We start from the raw sequence: 25,080 nt of genomic DNA on the forward strand, positions 1-25,080 counted from the left end.
ACCTCTGATTTTAGTATGTCATTTATAATATACTTTACATATCAGAAGCACTTAATATTATACTTGTTTCCTATAAAGCAGCTAAAGCTCAAATTCAAATTTACTAAGCTATCTATACTTACCACATATTTTCACATGGGCAATAAATTGAGGTTCACATATTCTCCACATACATACTTTTAATTAAGAATGACAAGTCTCTACCTGCTCATCATTTGTCATTGCAGTCCAAGGAAGTTCATCTAAATTCCGGTGCTTGTTTTTCTTTTTAGGAAGCAGGCAAGGTGAACTTGGAATACTGGGTATGACATCAGAAAGGACATCACTCCCACTGGCAATGTCACTGCCTGGTAACTTTATAAAAATGAGGGGTAGGGAAAAATGTTTTAATACAGATCACAGCATATTTCACAATGATTAAAAGTTACTTTAATGTAAGACTCCCAGCAAATAAAGAATGAGAAACATTAATTTTTATCCATGCCTAGTGTAGACAAAGCAGCAACATAAGTGTTCTTGTTTTATATGTTCACTCATCAACGAAAGATATTTTCTGAACACTTAAAATCATCATCAAAAGTTGTTAAAATGTTAACTTAAGAGTTAATCATCATTAAGGTTTTAAATTTATAATGTGAATACACATTAGGACGCACACAGCATAATGAAAAAGGAGCACAGGTCTACAGCTCAGAAGAGCCAAGTGATCTGACACTAACTAACTGCCTTTTTGCCAGACACTGCCAATATAAAGATAATTAAATAAGTCATGGTCCTTATCATCAAGTCTGTATCAGTAAGCTCCACGCAACAAAATAATCTAAAAGATGCTGTTAATATAAAGCAAAAACATTTTTAAGACCAGAAGTATTATAAAAGAAAAATTAGAAAAAAATGGTGACAAAGTGTATACAGAAGAGAAATATACAAAAACCTAACACAAAGAAATTCAAATCAGTTTAAGTGAGACAAACAGCAAAAAACACATACTATAATTTTATATTACCTATTAAAAACCAGTACATATTGCTAATTACAATGGGTTTAACTTTAAATGAAAATAAGTCACTCATTAAAAAGATAAAATCCTTTTCTCCGACAAGGAGTATGTAATTTTCAAAGACATTGATTTCATATTTACAGGGTACAAAAAAGTATCTATTTTGTTGTTTTTGGTTGTATAGATTTTGTAATTATATCTGAACTCTGGATGATTACTAGGCTTTTGAAGTTACAAAATATAAGAATTACTTCATTCACAAGGATTGTTGCAATCCACTGATTATATAGCATCATACTAGGCATAGGGGATACAAAGGCATGTTAAGTCATGGACTTTACACTCTATTTGATAAGATAAGACAATGGCACAAATATAAAATCATACAACCTAGCACATGATGAGTGCTCAGTTTGGCATAACAGGTCATCAATGGAAATATCTAGTAGCAGGTTGAAGGTGCAGGACTAAACGTTAGGAGAGCCACAAAGGACAGCAGGCAGGAAAATTGGAGAGTGAATCACATCAAAGACTGAAGAGTGAAGCCACAAAAATGGAGCTGATCATTACGCATGGTGAAACATGCAGTTTAGAATGAAATTGTCTAAGTCAGAGAGAAAGCATTCTTTCTACACCTTTTAAGTAACTACTACTCTTAAAGCCACATTTTCACTTTGACGAATCCAAGTGCATACATGACTTCCAACAATTTGTTTGACTTCCTTTAAAATCTCCTTAAATAATACTGCTTTAATGGTTTACCTTTAGCCCTACATTATCTAGTTGGTGTTACAAAAGGATTGCTAAATACATACGTACAGGCCGTCTCTGTTTTCAGCCTTTATAATGGCAAAAGAAAATGTTGTGCTATTTTCCCTTTGAAAGCCTTCAAATAACGTCATCACTACATTAAAGATTTCTCTTAGGTCCCTAAAACAAGATAAGATACTCCTTAACAGATGAAAAGCCTCCCCTACTTCAAGCTCCTTTGATAAATGTGGTGGAGAAAGAACTCCCAAAATACCTATACTTTGGAATTTAAAGAAAATTTTTCATCTAAATCTGTAGTGAATATCTGATAGTTGTCAAGCTACATGCTAAGCACTTAAATTTGTGCTTTTCTGTTTATTTGGGGTAGGGGGTTGTAAAAAAAAAAGAAAAAGGTGATTAATAGTTATTTGGCCATTTTGGTACACTGAAGCAAAAACCACCCAGACAGAGTTCAAATCCCAGCTCTATTATTCATTAGTCCTGTGATCTTGGGTAGGTTAATTCATTTCTTTGAGCCTCAGTGTCTTCAGTAAAAGGTGGTTAATACCGTTCGCCTCAAAAGATTACTGAGAAGTTTAAATGAAATAGCATGTCTGGCACATAGGAGATACTCAATAAAAACATGTCATTTTTCTTTTTCCAGCCCTTGCCATGGTTTTGGACCCTAACAGTAGCATAAACCCTCAGAAAATGCTACATGTTGCTGAAGTGACCGGGTTAAGTTTCACAGGGCAGACTTTCAGATTGCAGAAGGGGGGAAAAAGGCATCAGATAAAGAGAATAGGGTAAAGTTAAGGAGACCAATATGATTAAAACAGAAAATCTATGCTTACAGTGTTGAAAGTTTAACAGAAGAGCCAGAAGCTGTTGTATGTATGTAGAAGTGGGCCGACAACATTTTCTAAGCAGAAGAAGTAACTTGATGAAATTGGTTTTGAAGGAAGATTAGTTTTAAAAAGTCAGTATGGAGACAAAATGGAATGAGGAAAGATTGGATTTAGACATGAAGCTCTTGTGATCTAGGCCTGGGCTAAGACAAGTAAAAATGGAAGGCAAAATTTCTATATAAAAATTACAAAGCTGCTTTTAGATGACCAAATAGATAAAGGTAATAGTCAATGATTACATGTTGAGACTGGAGAAAACTGGTGACATTTCAGCCATGCAACCCACATAGGATGATGTACTTGAAGACCTCAATATTTACAGCAAGAGAACTAAATCAGGGTTATAGATTTTCTAGCCCAACATCCCAATTTTACAAATAAGAGAAAATAATGTTCAGGGAGGGTCATACAAGTAGTGGCAGAACTTAAGTATGACACAAGTCCAGTACTTTCAAACAAGGCAGTCTCACCAGGCAGGTCATTTGGAACGAGAGAAATATGTAATGTGAAATAGGCACAGTTCATGGTGACAATGGGAGAAGCAAGTGCAAATGTCCTCTGAACAGACAAGAGTCATTTTTCACTACACTATAAGATATGTCATAAAGCAGAATCTAGTTTTTTCCATGTAATTGAAAACTGCATTACTGAACAAGGACCCAGCAAGAGATAATAGGTTGGCATTAAATAATAAGGTCATCCAAGTGGAAATGTCAAGTAGTCAATAGGAGACATGGGTTTAGAGCAGCAGATGTACAGCAGAATTAATTATATGGGCTCTTGTATATTTATTAGGTCAGCAATTATCCATTTTATAACTGATAATATATTTCAGAATGAAAAGACAATAATTCGCATCCCACATTTATCATGGACAACAATACTTGGCATATTTATATTACAATCAGCAACTGTGACAAGCAGGGAGAATTAAATCAAATTGCTGTCATGTTTTCTGCAAGATGCAGCAGAATTGTATGAGTAAGCCCATTTCTGTAACAGCTGATGCGTAATTTCAAATCACACCTCATTTTCAAGTGTGACAACTGAATTACTCATTCACACTGTAAGTTTTCTATGCTTTCCTGCTCAAAAATAGAAAAAAATTTTCTAAAAAAGAAAAATATCAGCAGAGCAAAAACTAAGATGTTACTTTAAACTAAATTAAAAGCCTGCCATATCCAGGTGCATTCACTGCTCTGCCCCCTACATGGGACATGACTCCCAGGGGTCTAAATCTCCCTGGCAACATGGGGCAAAAATCCCGGGATAACCCGGGACACAGCATCAAGAGATTGAGAAAGCCTTCTTGACCAAAAGGGAGAAGAGAGAAATGAGACAAAATAAAGGTTCAGCGGCTGAGATTTCAGAGTCGAGAGGCTATTCTGGATGTTATTCTTATGCATTATATAGATATCTCTTCTTAGTTTATGGTGTATTGGAATGCCTGGAGGGAAGGACCTGAAACTGTTGAGCTGTGTTCCCATAGCCTTGATTCTTGAAGAGGATTGTATAATGATATAGCTTTTACAAAGTAACTGTGTGATTGTGGAACCATTGTGGATGCTTCTTTTACTCAGGGTATAGACAGATGAGCAAAAAAAAAAAATGGATAAAAAATAAATAAATAATAGGTGGGATAAGGGGTAAAATAAATTGGGTAGATAGAAATACTATTATTTGTCACCGAGAGGGAGGGGTAAGGTATATGGAGCGTATGAGTTTTTTCTTTTTATTTTTTTTTGGGTGATGCGAAAGTTCTGAAAATGATCATGGTGATGGATACACAACTATGTGATGATACTGTGAGCCACTGATTTCATACCATATATGGATTGTATGTATGTGAAGATTTGTCAATAAAAATACTGGTTTAAAAAAGTCTGCCATATCTGGTTCAGAGGTAGAATGCTTTCCATCCATGCAGGAGACCCAGGTTTGATTCCCAGACCACGCACCCACCCCTCTCCCGCCAAGAAAAGTCTGCCATATCAAGTAGTTAATATTTCTCTTTCCAGAGAATCTATGTGAATGATTAATATTTATTTTCATAGTAACTGAAACATCTGGTTAAAAAAAGATTTAAATAGATGCATGTTTTATCACAACAGAGGTAATAAGAATTTTTGAACTACAGTAAACAATTTTTAGCCTACATTAATCCTAACATATACTTTGTAATTATCCTCTTGGATAATTTATTGTGTATCATTATGAAGTCCCTCAAACAGAGATAGAAGGCCTCTCCTTCTTCAAACACAAAAGAGCATTTTAACCTTTCAGCATATTTAAATAGCAAATATCCATGGTAACAGAGTACCCATACTCGAATTTCAGAAGTGGGAAAACACATTACTAAGGCAGGCTTGATTTCTGTTCTGATGTCATAATCACTCACGTACATTAACAGTGAGTGGGTGGGGATAGTTTTCTACTTTGACTACTCATGAAATGAGTAAAGAAACCAGCAACTAAAAGCAAAACATGCTTGCTATCCTGCAACATTATGAATGATAAGAATGCTAAATACAGCACATGAAACAAGCAGAAAAATATTTTTTTCAGAATTACTAGAACTCCATCTGATTATATTTTATTAAGAATCCTTGTAGTTTGATTTTTTTGTATGCTATATGGCGGGGGTCACATTTCATTCTTTTCTCACATGAGTATCCCATTATTGCAGCGCCATTTATTGAATTTTTTTGTTTGTTTGGTTTGTTTGTTTTTGGGGGGAAGTTCAAGGGCCTGGAATTGAACCCAGGTCTCCTGCATGGCAGGTGAGAATTCTACCACTGAACTAGGCGGGCACCACTCTGTAGTTTAATTTTAAAAACAAAGCAAGCACTTTAAAAAAGAGTCACTGAGAATAAAAGGTACACATACAAGATGCTTGTTGTATTATCCACCATAGAAAAATTTTGAAACAGATGTAAAAGAGAAGGAATAGTTTCATAATTTCTGATACACCTAGCAGAAAAACTGCAGTTATTGAAAATACCATGATAAAAATCATGATAAATTAAATAAGAAAAGCGTATGTTGTAGTTTGCTAGCTGCTGGAATGGTTTTTAATAAAAGGGGATTTATTTTGTTAGTTCTTCAGAGGAAAGGCAGCTAACTTTCCACTGAGGTTCTTTCTTATGTGGAAGGCACAGGATGGTCTCTGCTGGTCTTCTCTCCAGGCCTCTAGGTTCCAACAACTTTCCCCAGGGTGATTTCTTTCTGCATCTCCAAAGGCCTGGGCTGAGCTGTGAGTGCTGAGATGAGGTATGCTGAGCTGCTTTGGCTGTGCTATGTTGCACTGTCTCATTTAAGCACCCGCCAATTAAGTCAAACGTCATTCATTGCAGCAGACATGCCTCCTAGCTGACTGCAGATGTAATTAGCAACAGATGAGGTTCACGTATCATTGGCTCATGTCTGCAGCAACAAAACTAGGCACATTCACCTGGCCAAGTTGACAAATGACTCTAATTACCACAGCGTATTACAAAGTTTTATCTAGGAAAGGAAGGAACACTTCCTAACTCTTTCTATGAGGCCACTATTATCCTGATATCAAAGACAGACAAAGATATCATAAGGAAACTACACACCTGTATCCCTTATGAATATAGATGCAAAATCCTCAGTGGGATACTAGCAAATCAAATCCAGCAGCATGTTAGAAGTCTTATATGCCATGACCATGTGAGATTTATTCCAGGAATGAAGGATGGTTCAACATACAAAAATCAATGTAATATACCATATTAATAGAATTAAAGGGGGAAAAAACACATGATCATCGCAATAGATGTGGGAAAAAAGCATTAGACAAAACCCCAAACCCTTACATGACAGAAACATAACAAACTAGGACTAGAAAGTCAATTCCTCAACCTGATAAAGGGTCTCTATGAAAAATCAACAGCTAACATCATACTGAATGATTAAAGGCTGAAAGCTTTCCACCTAAGATCAGGAACAAGACAAGGGTGTCCACTCTCACCAGTTCTAGTCAAAGTTGTACTGGAAGTGCTAGCAGGGCAATTAGGCAAGGAAAAGAAATAAAAGGCATACAGACTGGAAAGGAAGAAGTAAGACCATCCCTATTTGCAGGTGACATGATTTCATATATATTCATATATATTGAAGACTCTGCATGCCAGACACAAACTGTTAGAGCCAATAAGAGCATTCAGCAAAGTTGCAGAATACAAGATCAATATACAAAAGTCAGCTGTATTTCTATATACCAGCAATGAAAAGGAAATGATTCCATCTATGAAAGCATCAAAAAGAATAAATTACTTAGGACTAAATTTAACCAAGGAAGTATAAGACTTCTACGCTGAAAACTAAAAACCATCATTGAAAGAAATTAAAGACCTAAATAAATGGAAAGACATCCCATTCTGTGATCATGGATTAGAAGACAATATTGCTCAGACGGCAATACTCCTCAAGGTGATCTACAGGTTACATGCAATCTCAAAATATCAACTGCCTTTTTATTGCAAAAATGGTCAAACTGATCCCAAAATTCATATAGAATTGCAAGGGAGCCAGAACAGACAAAACCACCTTGATAAAGAAGAACAAAGTAGGAAGACACACACTTCTCTATTTCAAAACTTACCACAAAGTTAGAATAATCAAAAACAGTCTGGTACTGACTATAAGGATAAACATATAGACCAATAGAGCAGAATTGAGAGTTCAAAAATAACCTCCCATATCCAAGATCAAAAGATCTTCAGCAAGGCTTCCAAGACCATCTGTCATGGTCAGGTTCATGTGTCAACTTGGCCAAGTGGTGGTACCTGTTTCTCTGGTTGGACAAGTGCCAGCCTGTCTGTTGCCATAAGGACATTTCATAAAATTAAATCATGATCACATCAGCTGCATCTGCAGCTGATTCCATTTGTAATCAGCCAAAGGGAGTGTCTTCTGCAATGAGTGATGCTTAATTTAATCACTGGAAGCCTTTTAAGGAAGATTCAGAAGAGACGGGCTCTCTTCCTGCTTCGGCTAGCGAGCCTCTCCTGTGGCGTTCATCCAGACACTCCATTGAAATCGTCGGCTTCACAGCCTGCCCTGTGGATTTTGGACTGTGTTCTCATGAGCACGTGAGACACTTTTATAAATTTTATATTTGTGAGTGTTCCCTGTTGATTCTGTTTCTCTAGAGAACCCTAACTAATACACCATCCAATGGAGAAAGAAGTCTTTTCAACAAATAGTGCTGGGACAACTGGATATACAACAATCAAACAGAATTAGGTTGGATCTTCTATCACACAAAGGCAAAAATTAACTCAAAATAGATCAAATATATGAATTAAAATTCTTAAAAGGAAGCAGAGATGAAAATTTGAGAGGCCTTGGATTAGGCAAAAGGTTTGATTTTTAGATATGACACTAAAAGCACAAGCAATCAAAAGAAAAATAGATAATTTGGATCTCATCAAAATTAAAAACTTTTGTACGTCAAAAGACACTACCAAGAAAGTAAAAAGAGGGGCGGGCCGCGGTGGCTCAGCGGGCAGAGTGCTTGCCTGCTATGCCGGAGGACCTCGGTTCGATTCCGGGCCCCAGCCCATGTAACAAAAACGGAGAAACAGAATACAATAAAACAAGAAAATGTTTAAAAATGTTTCCCTTTCTTCCTTCCTTCCTTCCTTCTATCCTTCCTTCCTTCTCTCTGTCTTTCCTTTAAAAAAAAAAAAAAAAAAAAAAAAAAAGAAAGTAAAAAGATAACCAACAGCATGCAAGAAAATATCTGCAAATCCACACATCTGATAAGGGTCTAGTGTTCAGAATACATAAAGGACTCTTAGCATTCAACAGAAGACAAATAACACAATTTAAGAAAGGGTCAAAGGATTTGAATAGACATTTCTCAAAAGAAGACATACTACTGTCCCGCAAGCACATGAAAGATGCTCAGGATCATTAGTTATTAGGGAAATGCAACTTAAAACTACAATGAGATACTACTTTATACCTAAAATACAAAATATGGATAATAACAAGGGTTGGAGATGATATAGAGAAATTGCAATCCTCGTACATTGCTGGTGGGAATATTAAATGTTACAGCCACTTTGGAAAAATCTGGCAGTTCCTCAAAAAGTTAAACACAGTTCATGCCAGAGACCTGGGTTCGATTCCCGGGGCCTGCCTATGCCAAAAAAAAAAAAGTTAAACACAGTTATCATACGACCCAGCAATTCTACTCCTAGGTGTATACCCAAGAGGAACGAAAACATAGGTCCACATAAAAATGTTCCTCAATGTTCACAGCAGCATTATTCATGATAATCAAGAAATGGAAACTAACCAAAGCTTATCATCTGATAAAAATGGATAAATAAAATGTGGTATGTTCAAACAATGGAATTTATAAGCCATAAGAGGGACTGAAGTACAACAGAGATAAACCTTGAAAGCATTATGCTAAGTCAAAGAAGCCAGACACAAAAGGCCACAAATACTGAATGATTCGATATATATCAAACGTCCAGAATAGGCAGAATGAGAGAGAAAATGTAGATTCGTGTAAGTCAGGGGATGGAAATAGGGGAACTGGGACTAAATGCCAATACGTACAGGGTTTCTTTTTTGGGGTAATGGAAATGGAAACGTATTAGTGGTGATGGCTGCACAACATTTGTGAATACACTACAATCACAAAATTGTATACTTCAAAATTATTAAAATGGTGAATATTTTATATGGATTTGAAATTTTTGTATCCAAACGTATTTGTAACTACATACAACATAGATAAGAAAAAAATTTTTTAATTGATACATATATAACATAGAAGCATTTGAAATAATATAAAATATAAAAATGGACAGGTTGCAGATTATTTTTTCTTCTTTAAAACCTTATCTTAGTAGCACCTTTTTAGTTAAGGTGTAATGGAGAGGCTGGAGGGAACTACCTGAAAACGTAGAGCTGTGTTCCAGTAGCCATCTTAAAGATGATTGTATAATTATATAGCTTTTGCAATGTGACTGTGTGATTATGAAAACCTTGTGTCTGATGCTCCTTTTATCTACCTTACCGACAGACAAGTAAAACATATGGATTAAAAATAAATAAATAATAGGGGGAACAAATGCTAAAATAAATTTAATAGATTGAAATGCTAGTGATCATGAAAGGGAGGGGTAAGAGGTATGGTATGTATGAATTTTTTTCTGTTTTCTTTTTATTTCTTTTTCTGAATTGATGCAAATGTTCTAAGAAATGATCATGAGACAATGAATATACAACTGTGATGATATTGTGATTTATTGACTATATAACAAGAATGGAATGATCATATGATAAGAATGTTTGTGTTTGTATGTGGCTGTTTCAAAAATAAATAAATAAAGATTGCATGGACAGTCACCCCTCTAGGTAGAACATGACCCCTGGGGGTGTGGGCCTCCCTGGTGACATGGGATGGGGATCCTGGGATGGGCTGGGACTCAGCATTTGGGGATTGAGGGGACCTTCTCATCCAGGGGAGGGAGGAGGGAGATGGCACAAAGTGAAGTGTCTGGGGGATTTTAGATGGAGTCAGGAGGTGTCCTGGGGTTTTCTGTGCATTGTATGGATGTCCCTTTTTGATTTGTAGTATGTTGGAGTGGCTGGAGGGGGTTGCCTGGTCTTGCGGGGCTGTATTCGGGTGGCCATGTTTCTTGAAGATGATTGTGTAGTGATATAGATTTTGCAGTGTGGCTGTGTGATTTGTAGGGGCCTTGTGTCTGGTACTCCTTTGTCTATGCTGTGGATGGATGGGTGAAAAACATGGATAAAGAGTGGACAGATGGTGGAGGAGCAAAGGTTGCAGTGAACTGAATGGACTGAGGTACTCAGTGGGGAGTGTATGTAGCATGTATGACTTTTTTCTTGTTTCTTCTGCCCGAGAGATGTGGATGTTCTGGAGGGTGATCATGGTAGTGAGTGCACGGCTGTGTGGTGGTGTTGTGGGCCACTGAATATACACCATGTGTGGAAGGTTTGTATGTCAGGAATGTTTGTGATTGCTTGATGCATACAATAAAAATATTTAAAAAAATAAACTTATCTTACGCTTCCAGGAAGATGGCCAACTAGACTGCCTCAAGCTTGGCCCTGTTCCATGGAGGGGTTGGAGGGGGAATGGGAGGGCAACTGGGGTTGTGATTAAGGGGTACGGCTGATCTGAGAGAACCTTCTGAGCCACATGAGGAAGCCCTGGTTGCAGAGGCCAAGGAACTGAAAGGTGGAGGGCAGAGGCCTAGCGTGGAGGCATGGAGCCGCAGAAACTGCGGGGGTGCATGGACTGGACCATGGGACTGGGGGGTGGCCAGGCCACCTTCCTTGGGTACACTGCCCTTGCCAGCACAGCCCCATGGCCAGTGGCTCGCCCTGCACCCCCGAACCCCATCACCACTCCCATTCCCTGTGCTCTAGGCACCCCCACCCCATCAGCCCCCCGTGCACGTGCCTACCCCACACCCCCACCCAATGTGCAGCCCAGCCCACCTCTCCAGCACCCCTCCTGAACACTGCCTCCCCCTCCCTGTTCCTTGCAGGCTGCTGCCAATGCATAAAGGCTGCAGGAATTGGCCTCCATACCTGGGCTACCCCTGCCCCTCTGGAGAACCTCTGTGTTGCTCAGGTGTGGCCTCAGTCTCTCTAAGCCCAACTTTGCAAGTGAAATCATTGCCCTCCCCCCTACATGGAACATGACATCCAGGGGTCAAAGTTTCCCTGGTGATGTGGGAGATGACTCCCAGGGAGGTATCCAGACCTGGCACCATGAGATCAACAATTCCATCCTGACCAAAAGCGGGAAAAGAAATGTAAGTAATAAGGTATCAGTGGCAGAAAGAATTCAAATAGAGTCAAGAGGCTGGCTACTCTGGAGACTGCTCTTACGCAAGCTTCAGGTAGACCTTGCTACCTATCATAACCTGCCAACCACCAACCAGGACCATTCCAGCCAATCCTAAAGAACACTTAGGGCAATATATAAGATTCCACAAAGGTTCCCGGCACTAGAGAAACATCGCAGAAACCTACAACTTCCAGATGTGTCCCTGGTCCAAGTAAGTCCTGAAACCTAGCCCGGCCTCTCCAGAACATCAAATAGTTTCATCTCCCTACTCTATGTTAGTGAGAGATTCTTCCAATATCAAAAATTCAGAATTACCATAGCCCAAACACCGCTAAAGAGAGGGATGAAAAGATCAACGGTGATGGTGGAGTTATACAGAGAAGATAGGATTTAACAAATGAAAATGAATGCTGAATCATTAAATTGATATCTCTTTTAGTCTCCAGTATCTTAGAGCAGCTAGAAGTAAAAACCTAAAATTGTGAAACTGTAATCCATGTCAAACTCTGAAATATGTTTTACAACTAATTGTGGTGCTGTGCTTTGAAATTTATAGATTTTTTGTATATATGTCATTTTTCACAAAAAAAGGGAGGAAAAAGGTCAATTGTGATGATAATAAAATATTTAAGTCCTCTGGACTTAAATATTCTGGAGCAGCTAAACAGAAATATATGAGAGGATCGTATGGTAGCCCATGACAAACTCTGGGATCTGTCTTGTAACCCCTTGTTGAAGAGTACTTTGAAAACTATTGCTTTTTTCTTTCTTTGCTTTGTATATATGTTATACTATACAATTTAAAAAGATTTAAGAAAATGTATCTTGATTTTCAGTGCAGCACTATTTATAACAGCAAAAAACTGAAATCAATCTAAATTTCTACCATTGGGGAACTGATTAAATTATGATGCAGTTATCAAAAAGAATGACGCAGACTGGCTGGAAAAAAGCCAAGGGCGAAAACTAGCTGAAGTGTGTGTGTGTGTATATTTTTGACTGTATACACGCATACTTGTATCTGCATGAGCTCTTAACAGTGGTAAACGTGCTGTTACGCCATTCTGTATTATTTGATATTTACAATAAAAAATGTCTGAAAAAAAATTTGATCCCTCTTTTAGAATACCACATGGACTACTTAGTTGGCTTTTGAACATTTACTGTGTGCAAGAAAAGCTTTTTTTTAATGTCATTGTCTTTTACATCAGGAAATGGATATTGCATTAGCACAATTTTCTGACAGATTACACTAATTATAAAGCAGCATTTTCAAACAATTTGCCACAAAGGTATTTCACAAGGTATATGTGCCATGAAAAGAAAAAGCACTGTCAGGCAAAGAGCAGCTATATACACAGAGAATACAAAATGAGATATTATACTATATTCCTGATAACTGAGCCAAAAATTATGTATTTATGGCAATAATGATTTATAATCTTAGATATATATAGCATAACCCTAATGTGAAGATTTGTCCTTTAAGGACATAAAGTTTATTTGCTATAATGTAGTAAGAGTAATTTGCTTAATGTTCCAAGAAATGATCATGATGATGAATATGCAACTATGTGATGATATTGTGAACTACTGATCATATATGTAGAACGGAACAATCAAAAGTTAAGAATGTTTGCGTTTGTTTGGTGTTTATTGGTATTTAAAAAAAATAATCAAAAAAGAGTAATTTGCTTGGGTACATGCATAGAAAGGTACTGATGATATATAATAATAGCATTATACAAGTATTAAATTACATGAGCATCTACAAAAGGCACCCGTAGTATCAGAAGACTAAAAGGAACATTAGCAAAATTAAAGGATACATATTTCATCTAGCTCTTAACCTGACAAAAATGCTACCAAAGAATTATCAAGATAGAATAAAAACACTCAAGAAATTTACTTTGAGGGCAGGCCACGGTGGCTCAGCAGGTAAGAATGCTTGCCTGCCATGCCCGAGGACCCGGGTTCAATTCCTGGTGCCTGCCCATGTAAAAAAAAAAAAAAAGTAATTTACTTTGAGGTAGAGAAGAAACATCAAAATAGAAATTCATACTTCTATTTATGTAGTAATGCTGCCAATGAAAGAAAATAAAACCTACCTGCCATTCGAACTCACTGTCTGACCAGTCCCAGTAAGTGCTAATAGAAGAAGAGACATCACTGCAGACACTCCCCTCAGGGAATAAATCGAAAGATGTGAAGTCTTGATCATCTAACAGTGAATAGCAATCATCTTGATCTCCAACAGAAACTGATGAAAACAGTTCCTCACTGCACTCTGAGCTGGCAACACTTGTTCCACAAGAAGTTAAGTTCCACCTTCAAAAACACAACACAAAAGAAATCACAACAGTAACTAGAGCATGCACATAATGCTAAGATATTAACATGACACTTATGATATTTATAAGAAATATGAATATAGTTCTATGTGTGATAATGATTATTTTTAAAAGAGTCCTTATTTTTTAAGGATATATACTGAAATATTTATGAATGAAATATATTTGTGAATGAATATGGCTCAAAATAATAAGGAGAGTGTTAGGGAACAGGTAGGAGTAGAGATGATGGATATGTGAATATGCCATATGTGAATAATTATTGAAGCTGGGTAGGGCACATAGGCTCAGTATACTATCCTCTCTACTTCTATATACATCTGAAAAATTTTTTAAATGAAAATTTAAAAAAAAGAAAAATGTGCTTAAAAAAGGAATAAGGTAAACCTTTGTCCATAAACAAAACATATAGCATAATGGTTAGGAGTAAGCTCTGGAGTGAGACTGAGTTCAAATTCTTGCTCCGTCACTTTCAAGCTTTTTGATTTTAAGCAAATGACAACCTCTCCAAGCCTGCATCATCTTTAAATGGGATTATTTAAATATTTAAAAATGAGAATGCGCACATAGTCCTTATCACATGACAGCTATTTATTGTGGGGCATTATTACAGTGAGCCATTACAGGAGAAAAGCGCCTATAAAGTACACAGGTAGAAGTTCAAAAAGTATTTCTTATACTTAAATAACTTTAACATATTGAAGTTGTACGGGCTCATCATAAAGATTTTGGGGTAAGTAAAGAGTGAAAGAAATTTAAATGACTAACAATTCCATTCCCAAATAACTAACCTTTTATGTTTTGGCACTTCTTCCTACATATATACATATATATTTATTTATTTTACAGAATTAGCAGTCATTCTGCATATATCCTGCTTCTTTTCACTTAACATTCTATATTGAACATTTTCCCAAGTGTATTACTTGAAAACATTTTAATATTATATAATATTCCAGTGATTGAATGTATCATAATTTGTTACCTTATTCTTCCAATAACAGAGTTAAGTGATTTCGCTTACTTATTTTTTGCTATTATAAATAATAATGACATGAGCCTTTTTGCTTGCAATGATTCCTTTAAATATATTTTGTCTCAGGGTAGATTACTTGAAAGGAAAGTACTAGATCAAAGAATATTAACATTTGTAAGGTTCTCGGTACATCTAGTCAAATATCTTTTTGAAAGATTGTACCAATTTATACTCCCCATATGTTCATATCACTAAACCCTTAACAGCACTGTTATGTTTATTTTTATTAAATATTGATTGTTTTATTTTAATTTTTACCTACCTGACAGAAGAGCATTTTTTTATTTCTTTGGTTACTAGCAAAATCAAAATTTAAATATTTATTAAACATTTTGCTACAGTGCTAGGTGTTAATATTTTCTTTATTGATTTTGTAAGAGTTCTATATGCATTAAGGATGCTAACCTTTTGTCTGTGGCATCTGTTACAGGATTCTTGGTTGCTGGTTTTTGTTATTGTTCTTTTGGGTCTTGAAATCTATCAATCTGTTTTCTATAAATTTCCACTTGTTTCATGCTATGAAAAGATAACTTTCACTGCTTTCCCAAGAGCATAAGGAATTAATCCTTAAAATAATGATTTAGCATTTCCAATGCTAATAAGCTACCAAAATAATCACTTCCTAAAGAAAAGTCTGTTATTTATCTCTTATTAGGTGCTTTCCCATTCTTCCTCAAATCCGGTTTTTCTTGAATTATGTCTCACTTTTCAACTTCCCCCTGTTATTTTGTATGGTTAATCTAAATTTGGAAGTTCTTGGGTTATAAACTTTGGGCAGCCAAATAATTGTATAGCACTCTTTCTTTTGAGCTGAAGGTCTAAAATATTAAAACACACATGCATGTGCACGCACACACACACACACATACACTATTATAGTTCAGTAAATACAAAAGCATATGTCTATACAATTATATAAATAGAATAACCTTTAAAAATAACTTTTTTCATCCAAGGAACCTGGAATACCTCGTAATATTATTTAATTTCATCACACACTTGCTAAGTAGCAGTATCCTCATCTTTAAAAAACTGACATACAAAAAAAAAAAACAAACAAGCAAAAAAACAAACCTGGCATACCTTACAGAATTAACTGAACTGCCCAGATCTTGCAGTAAGGTAATATAAAAGTTGTGAACAGCAACCACCATTTCTGTCCTGGAGATAGTAAATCTTATCTCCACGTGTCCTAAGCAGACTATTTTTTCTCTGGTGTCTTCAAAGTGCATATGATTTTGTTAACTTTCAACAAGCATTTAGTAGATATCTTCTATGTGCCAGGTAATGTACTAGGTGCCAGGAAAAGCTGTTAGATAATTGATTTTAATGGGAATTGCTTTTCAGCTTGCAAAAAACCTGCAGAAAGTATTAACAGGGAAAAATATATGTGTGAGGGGGATATGGGAACTTTATACTTTCTGCATGATTTTTCTATAAACCTATAACTTTTCTAAAAAGAAAGATATAAAAATATTTTTTAAAATTCTGCAGAATTTGTTTCCCTCCATGAGTAACATAACATTCCTTTTTTAAAAACTATGCCATATTTAATAAGCTAATCATTAGATCACAGAAAAGGGAGTCAAGAATTTTCTTGGTTTTGTGCACTGATCTTAGGGCAAAACCAATAAGTTCCTCAGTTTTACAGATTCATGACTATATAAAAGGATTCTGGATTTTCTCAGAAATCTTTGCCTTTTTAAAAAAATTAACAGTGGCAAGCTCATAGCTGAAAAAATCATTTAAAAACAAAAACGGTATTTTTACTATTACAGGCTTTTTAAAATTCTGTATCTTCTAATTTGAAAAGATTATTTTTATCATTATTTTAACAAAATGTGGATGAAAGAAAAGTAGGAAGAACTTTTATCCACTGCTGGTGGGAGTATAAAGTGAAAAACTTTCTGAGCAGCAATTTGGCAGTATGTCTATATTAAGAACTTAAAAAAAGGGTCATTTCTTCAGACTCAATAATATTCTTTCTGGGACCCTATCCCTGTCCCCAAATAAAAATTTTGGAGAAAGATGTATGTATAAACATGTCCATCACAATCTTATTTATAATGACCAAAAAAGGGAAAATAAATGCTCCCAAAATATGGGCAACTTATAAATTATTCAACTTAGCTGAATAATGGTAAATTTAATCAATAAATTCCTATTTTCATACTATTTATTGGAAAAGAGACCTCTCAATAACTGCAAATAAAGTTGTCACAAGTTGTATATATACCACAATTCTGATTTTTAAAAATTATATATGAACAGAAAAAAGATTAAAGGAACAAAACTAAAATGTGAACAGCCATTATCTTTAAGGAAAGGGATCATGAGTGGTCTTTATAGTTTTTAATATGCTCATAATGTTCTATAATGAGTTTTTATGAAAAGAAATATTCTTCTGCCATCCCACCCTCTCTTGTATTTTCAACTTCTTTCCTTTTGTAGGATACTTCTAAGGAGGTAAAATCTCTACTCTTAAAAACTAAAGAAAGCAAAAAATGAGGGAACCCTCACTCCCTTCTCAAATTATCACATCTTCTTTTCCTTGGTAAATGTATTGAAAGGTTTCTTCTCTCTCTTTTGTAATCAGTTTTTTCATTGCTATCAGGCTACTGGAGTTCTTGCTCTAATTACTCCCAAATCTGTTTCTAGCCTGGATATTTCCCCAAAGCCTGACTCTCGTTCTCAACTTATGTCATCAAATCCCCAAATCAAAGTTCTTCTGCCTCTGTTACCTACCTGTTTTCATGTAATGTGGTTCTCTCACCTGCAACCCACAATTCCTTCCGCACCTTTAACTGCTAAATCTAGACAGGAAAACAGTGAGTGGCACAAATGGTGCATCGTTGCATTGGTTTTTTGTTTTGTTTTGTTTTGGTTTTGGTTAACGGCGATTGAAAATGGAGCCATAAAATCACATAACTGAGTAACTGGTTAATACAGTAGTTCAGTTCCTATCCTGCCAATAAGGTGTACAAAAGTTAAGACACTGTCCTCCCCCACACTTTTCACAACTGCTTAATGTCAAAGTACTAATGCACCCCCGAAAGATGAAGAGAATAACATATCTGATAGTTAACAGTAACCTACTTCATCTCAGAATTTAATCATAGGACCTATCAATGTCATTATATATTTTTTTCTGTTTGCTAAATGACATCCACTTTTAGTGGTGGTGGGAGGAATTAAAGTGGTTAACATGGTGAGCATACAAAACAAACCCTGACAGAAGTGTAAATAAAGAGACAACCCTTATTAACATCAAAAAATCCTGTCTCCAAAACCAAAGAAAATGTCTTAAGTACTTTATATGTTCCATATTGACATTTTAGATTTTTAAAGAAAATCATTTACATTTTTTGGCCAATTGAAATTTATTTTATTTTCCCAAAATTCTAGACAAACCCAACTTGGTTATAAAATCCTAAAAGACAATCCTAGGAAAGTATGAATACTTAGAAAACTGGGTGTGTTAAAGGAAGATTAACCTAAGCACAGGTGACTCTAATCACCACACTGCCTGCATTACACCTGATGGATAGACAATAAGCAATAGTGCAGTGACCCTCTCAGTTAAGGAAGATTGCAAATGTGGCCAAGAGTCAGGTCACATTATTGCATTATTGCAATTATCACAGGACCCTTATTAAGGGCATTATTTAAACAATCTCTGCAGTTTTTCTATCAGGTAACAAGAAGGAAGCAAATGAAGAAAAGTAAACGGGGAAATCAATCCAGTAAATAAAGTATGTATGCACTGAGAAAGAAGTCAGTCTGAAAAGGCTGCATACTGTATGACTCCAACTTTATGACATTCTAGAAAAGGCAAAATTGTAGAGAAAATAAAAAGATCAGTGGTTGGCAGGGGTTGGGGTAGGGATGAATAGATTGAACACAGTACATTTCTAGGGCAGTAAAACTATTCAGTATGGTAAAGTAATGGTGGATACACGACATCATGTACTCATCAAAACTCATAGAACTTGATCCCTAGACAAGATGGTGACTTAGCGAGGTTTGGGATTTAGTTCATCCTCCACAGCAGCTAATAAATTGCCAGGCACAGTACAGAACAACTGTTGGGGTCACGTCAGTGACCGGACAAACAACGTATTCCAGTCTGGACCAGCTGCACAGGCTGTGAGCCGCCCCAAAACCGTGAGTTCCCCAAGCCACAGCAGTTGGCACCCCTTCCCCACAGGCTGCTTCCCAGAGGGGAAAGGACAGAGACTTTACTACCAGGAGGGGCTGAGCACAACCAAACGCCAATTGTGGAATTAATTAACAAATTCTGACTACTAAAAATAGGCCCCCAGCACAGCTGAACCTCCAGTAAAACCAGAGGGCACTGTTTTTTGCCCTGGGGCAGAGGAGGCTGATGGAAAAAGAAAAAAATACAGGTATTTTTTGGTTCTGAAAAGGTCTGGGCCCTGCAGGAAAGGAGGGGACACAAAGGACCTAGAGATACACAGAGCAATGTACCAACTAAAGCTCTTGATTGGCAATCTGTTCTGAAAAGGATTTTTCTTTTTCTCTTTTGCGGCTATGTTTCTACGGATTGATGACTCCCTGGATACAGCTGCAAGGCTTCACGGGCTCCACTGCCTGAGGCATAGGCAGAAACAGGCTTGTTTGAGAGCTTGTTTGAGAGCTTGTCTGGAGCCTGTGCCTTCCCCAGGACAGGGGTGGGGTCCAGCTCAGGTGGAATCCCTCCCCCAAGGAATTCAGACCACAAGGTCTGGAAAAGTGAAGTGATTAAACCCAGCCTGCAACCTCTCCTCTGTCTCAACCATGCCCCAGCAGGGAGAGTCTGCTGAAGTTAAAGGTAACACATCACCTGATGTTGGTGGGACCTGCAGGCAGACAAGTGCCACATGCTAGGCAGGATAGGAAAAACGCAGAGCCCAGAAGCTTCACAGGAAAGTCTTTCAACCTGCTGGGGCCCACACTCAGGGAAAACTGAAGCAGATGACTCTTTCCTCCTGAGAGGAGGCCAGTTTGGTCTGGGAAAATCTGGGTGGGGTCAATAATACCTAAGTAGACCCTCCTAAGGGGTGGGGGGAAGGCACCATACAGGCAGGGCAAAAAAGAAGAAAACAAGAACTGAAAAATTCTGATCTGTTAAACAAAACCTAAGCTAGAGGTCCAGAATAAGCTGAACTGAATGTCAAAGAACAGATAGACAACAAAGTCATCCAGCAAGAAAATCCTAGGTAAAAAAAAAGTGAAAACAATATCCAGAATAAACACTAAGTAAGGTAGTTAAATGACTAGATGCCAGCAAAAAATAACAGATCATACTAGGAAAATTGAAGATATGGCCCAGTTAAAGGAACAAACCAACAATTCCAATGAGATACAGGAGTTGAAACAATTAATTCAGAATGTTTGAACAGACATGGAAAACCTCATGAAAATCAAATCAGTGAATTGAGGGAGGATATAAAGAAGGCAAGGAATGAACAAAAAGAAGAAACTGAAAGTCTGAAAAAACAAATCACATAACTTATGGGAACGAAAGGCACAATAGAAGAGGAAAAAAAACAATGAAAACCTACAATGTCAGATTTCAAGAGGCAGAAGATAGGATTAGTGAACAGGAGGATGGGACATCTAAAATTCGACAAGCAAAAGAAAATATAGGGAAAAGAATGGGAAAACATGAGCAGGGATTCAGGGAATTGAATGACAACATGAAGCACATGAATATACGTGTTGTGGGTGTCCCAGAAGGAGAAGAGAAAGGAAAAGGAGGAGAAAAACTAATGGAGGAAATTATCACTGAAAATTTCTAAACTCTTATGAAAGATTTAAAATTACAGATACAAGAAGTGCAGCATACCCTAAACTGAATAGATCCAAATAGACATACTCCATGACACTTACTAATCAGAATGTCACATGTCAAAGAGAAAGAGAGACGCTTGAAAGCAGCAAGAGAAAAACAATCCATCACACACAAGGGAAGCCCAGTAAGACTACGTGTAGATTTCACAGCAGAAACAATGGAGACGAGAAGACAGTGGGATGATATATTTAAGTTGCTAAAAGAGAAAAACTGCCAACCAAAAATTCTATATCCAGCAAAATTGTCCTTCAAAAATGAGGGAGAAATTAAAACATTTTCAGACAAAAAATTACTGAGAGAATTAGTGACCAAGAGACCAGCTCTGCAAGAAATACTAAGGGAGCACTAGAGGCAGACAGGAAAAGACAAGGAGAGAGAGGTATGGAGAAGAATACATAAATGAAGACTATCAGTAAAGGTAAAAAGAAGAAAAATTAGATACGATATATAAAATTCAAAAGACAAAATGGCAGAAGAAAGTACTGCCCATACAGTAAAAACACTAAATGGTAATGGATTAAACTCCCCAATCAAAAGATATAGACTGGCAGAATGGATTAAAAAACAGGACCCATCTATATGCTGTCTACAGGAAATGCATCTTAAACCCAAAGATAAACATAGGCTGAAAGTGAAAGGTTGGGAAAAGATATTTCATGCAAATAATCAGAAGAGGAGTAATAGTTATACTAATATCCAACAAATTAGACTTCAGATGTAAAACAGTTAAAAGAGACAAAGAAGGACACTATATATTAATAAAAGGAACAATTCAACAAGAAGACATAATGATCAAAAATATTTATGCAACGAGCCAGAATGTTCCAAAAATATATGAGGCAAACACTGAAAAGAGAAATAGATACATCTACCATAATAGTTGGAGACTTCAATCCCCCACTCTCATCAATGGACAGAACATCTAGACAGAGGATCAATAAAGAAACAGAGAATTTGAATAATACTATAAATGAGCTAGACTTAACAGACATATATAGAACATTACACTACACAACAGGAGGATACACCTTTTTTGCAAGTGCTCATGGATCATTCTCAAGGACAGACATATGCTGGGTCACAAAGAAAGTCTCAATAAATTTAAAAAGATTGAAATCACATAAACACTTTCACAGATCATAAGGAATGAAGCTAGAAATCAATAACAGGCAGACGGCCAGAAAATTCACAAATATAAGAAGGCTCAACAACACACTCTTAAACAACCAGTAGGTCAAGGAAGAAATTACAAGAGAAATCAGTAAATATCTCGAGGCAAATGAAAATGAAAACACAACATATCAAAATTTATGGGATGCACCAAAGGAAGTGCTAAGAGGGAAATGTATTGCCCTAAATGCCTACATCAAAAAAAAGAAGAAAGGGCAAAAATCGAGGAATTAACTGTCCACTTGGAAGAAGTAGAGAAAGAACAGCAAATTTATGCCAGAGCAAGCAAAAGGAAAGAAATAATGAAGATTAGAGCAGAAATAAATGAAATTGAGAACATGAAAACAACTGAAAAAAATCAACAAAACAGAAGCTGGAATTATGAGAAAATCAATAAGATTGATGGACCCTTAGCAAGACTGACAAAAAGAAGAGAGAGGATGCAAATAAATAAGATCAGAAATGGAAGAGGAGACATAACTACTGACCCCACCAACATAAAGGAAGTAATGAGAAGATACTATGAACAACTTTATGCTAATAAATACAATGTAGATGAAATGGACAATTTTCTAAAAAGGCATGAACAACCAACTCTGACTCGAGAAGAAATAGACAACCCCAACAAACCAATTGCAAGTAAAGAAACTGAATCAGTCATTAAGAACCACCCCAAATAAAGTCCAGAACCAGATGGCTTCACAGGGGAATTCTACCAAACATTCCAGAAACAATTGAGCAGTTTGATCCTGCTCAAACTCCTCAAAAAAACTGAAGAGGAGGGAAAGCTACCTAACTCATTCTATGAAGCCAACATCACCCTCATACCAAAGCCAGACAAAGATATTACAAAAAAAGAAAACTACAGAACAATCTCTCTAATGAATATAGATGCAAAAATCCTCACCGAAATTCTAGCAAATCGAACCCAGCAACACATTAAAAGAATTATACATCATGACCAAGTATGATTCATCCCAGGTATGCAAAGGGGGTTCAATATAAGAAAATCAATTAATGTAATACAACATATCAACAAATCGAAGCAGAAAAACCACATGATCATCTCGATTGATGCAGAAAAGGCATTTGACAAATTCAACATCCTTTCCTGTTGAAAACACTTCAAAGGATAGGAATAGAAGGGAACTTCCTCAACATGATAAAGGGAATATATGAAAAACCCACAGCTAACATCATCCTCAATGGGGAAAAACTGAAAACTTTCCCCCCAAGATCAGGAACAAGACAAGGATGTCCACTGTCACCACTGTTATTCAACACTGTGTTGGAAGTTCTAGTCAGAGCAATTGGACAAGAAAAAGAAATACAAGGCATCAAAATTGGAAAGGAAGAAGTAAAACTCGCACTGTTTGCAGATAATATGATACTATATGTCAAAAACCCCCAAAAATCCACTGCAAAACTACTAGAGCTAATAAATGAGTACAGCAACATGGTAGGTGACAAAATCAACACTCAAAAATCTGTAGTGTTTCTATACACTAGTAATGAACAATCTGAGGGGGAAATCAAGAAAAGAATTCCATTTACAATTGCAACCAAAAGAATAAAATATTTAGGAATAAATTTAACTAAAAAGACAAAAGCCCTATACAAAGAAAACTACAATAAATTGTTAAAAGAAATCACAGAAAACCTAAATAGATGGAAGGGCATATCGTGTTCATGGATTAGAAGACTAAATATAGTTAAGATGTCAATTCTACCTAAATTGATTTACAGATTCAATGCAATACCAATTAAATCTCAAAAACTTACTTTTCAGAAATAGGAAAACCAATAACCAAATTCATCTGGAAGGGAAGGTTGCCCGGAATAGCTAAAAATATCCTCAGAAAAAAAAAATGAAGTCGGAAGTCTCACGCCACCTAACTTTAAGATGTATTATGAAGCTACAGTGGTCAAAAGAGCATGGTACTGGCATAAAGATAGATATACTGACCAATAGAATTGAATAGTGTTTAGATATAGACCCTCTCATCTATGGACAATTGATCTTTGATAAGGCAGTCAAGCCAACTCACCTGGGACAGAACAGTCTCTTCAATAAATGATTCCTAGAGAACTGGATATCCATATATAAAAGAAAGAAAGAAGACCCATATCTCACACCCTATACAAAAATTAACTCAAAATGGATCAAAGACCTAAACAGTAGATCTAAGACCATAAAACTGTCAGAAGAAAATGTAGGGAAATATCTTATAAATCTTATACTTGGAGGCAGTTTCCTAGACCTTACACCCAAAGCAAGAGCACTGAAGAAAGAAAGAAATGGGATCTCTCCTCAAAATTAAACACTTTTGCGCATCAAAGAACTTCATCAAGACAGTAAAAAGACAGCCTACACAATGGGAGACAATATTTGGAAATGACATATCAGATAAAGATCTAGTATCCAGAATTTATAAAGAGATTGTTCACCTCAACAACAAAAAGACAGCCAACCCAATTACAAAATGGGAAAAAGACTTGAACAGACACTTCTCAGAAGAGGAACTACAAATGGCCAAAAGCCACATGAAGAGATGCTCAACTTCCCTGGCTATGAGAGAAATGCAAATCAAAACCACAATGAGAGATCATCTCACACCCACTAGAATGGCCATTATCAACAAAACAGAAAATGACAAATGCTGGAGAGGATGTGGAGAAAGAGGCACACTTATCCACTGTTGGTGGGAATGTCAAATGGTGCAACCACTGTGGAAGGCAGTTTGGCGGTTCCTCAAAAAGCTGAATATAGAATATGGTCCTCTCCAACACCATCTTCAGGAGGGGTAAGAAGACTGAATATTTCAGAAAGAGAAAAGATTTAAAGAGCAAGATAGCCTAGGGCAGCAACATCATCTGCTATAAGTATTGCTAATTCTGCTTCCCCTAATCTCTGCAGGAAAGGTACATAACATGTATTAGACCCCCAACCATGATTCCAAGACTTCTGAGAAGCAGGGTAGGCAGGGAGGTTTTTTTGTTTGTTTGTTTTAAAAAAAGCAGGCAGTAACTTGGAAACAGTGGGGCTAGACAGGCACCTCCCCCTCCACCCTCACCATCCCATTCTGAAAAACAAACTTGACCTTACTATGGTCTCTAAGGGGTCAAAAAAAAAAAAAAAAAC

General features: G+C 36.5%; 1 protein-coding gene across 1 annotated transcript in view; it reads right to left on the bottom strand.

Annotated features, from left to right (window-relative positions):
• Positions 1-25,080, bottom strand: part of FAM199X (family with sequence similarity 199, X-linked) — a 38,378-nt gene that overhangs the window by 11,032 nt on the left and 2,266 nt on the right. The window contains exons 2-3 of the mRNA XM_077146167.1: positions 13,636-13,855; positions 205-354 (exon numbers count right to left, since the gene is read on the bottom strand). Of these exons, the coding sequence (XP_077002282.1) occupies positions 205-354; positions 13,636-13,855 (370 nt within the window). The remainder of the gene's footprint in view (positions 1-204; positions 355-13,635; positions 13,856-25,080) is intronic.

Source organism: Tamandua tetradactyla, chromosome X (assembly GCF_023851605.1).
Source record: "Tamandua tetradactyla isolate mTamTet1 chromosome X, mTamTet1.pri, whole genome shotgun sequence".
NCBI lineage: Eukaryota > Metazoa > Chordata > Mammalia > Pilosa > Myrmecophagidae > Tamandua > Tamandua tetradactyla.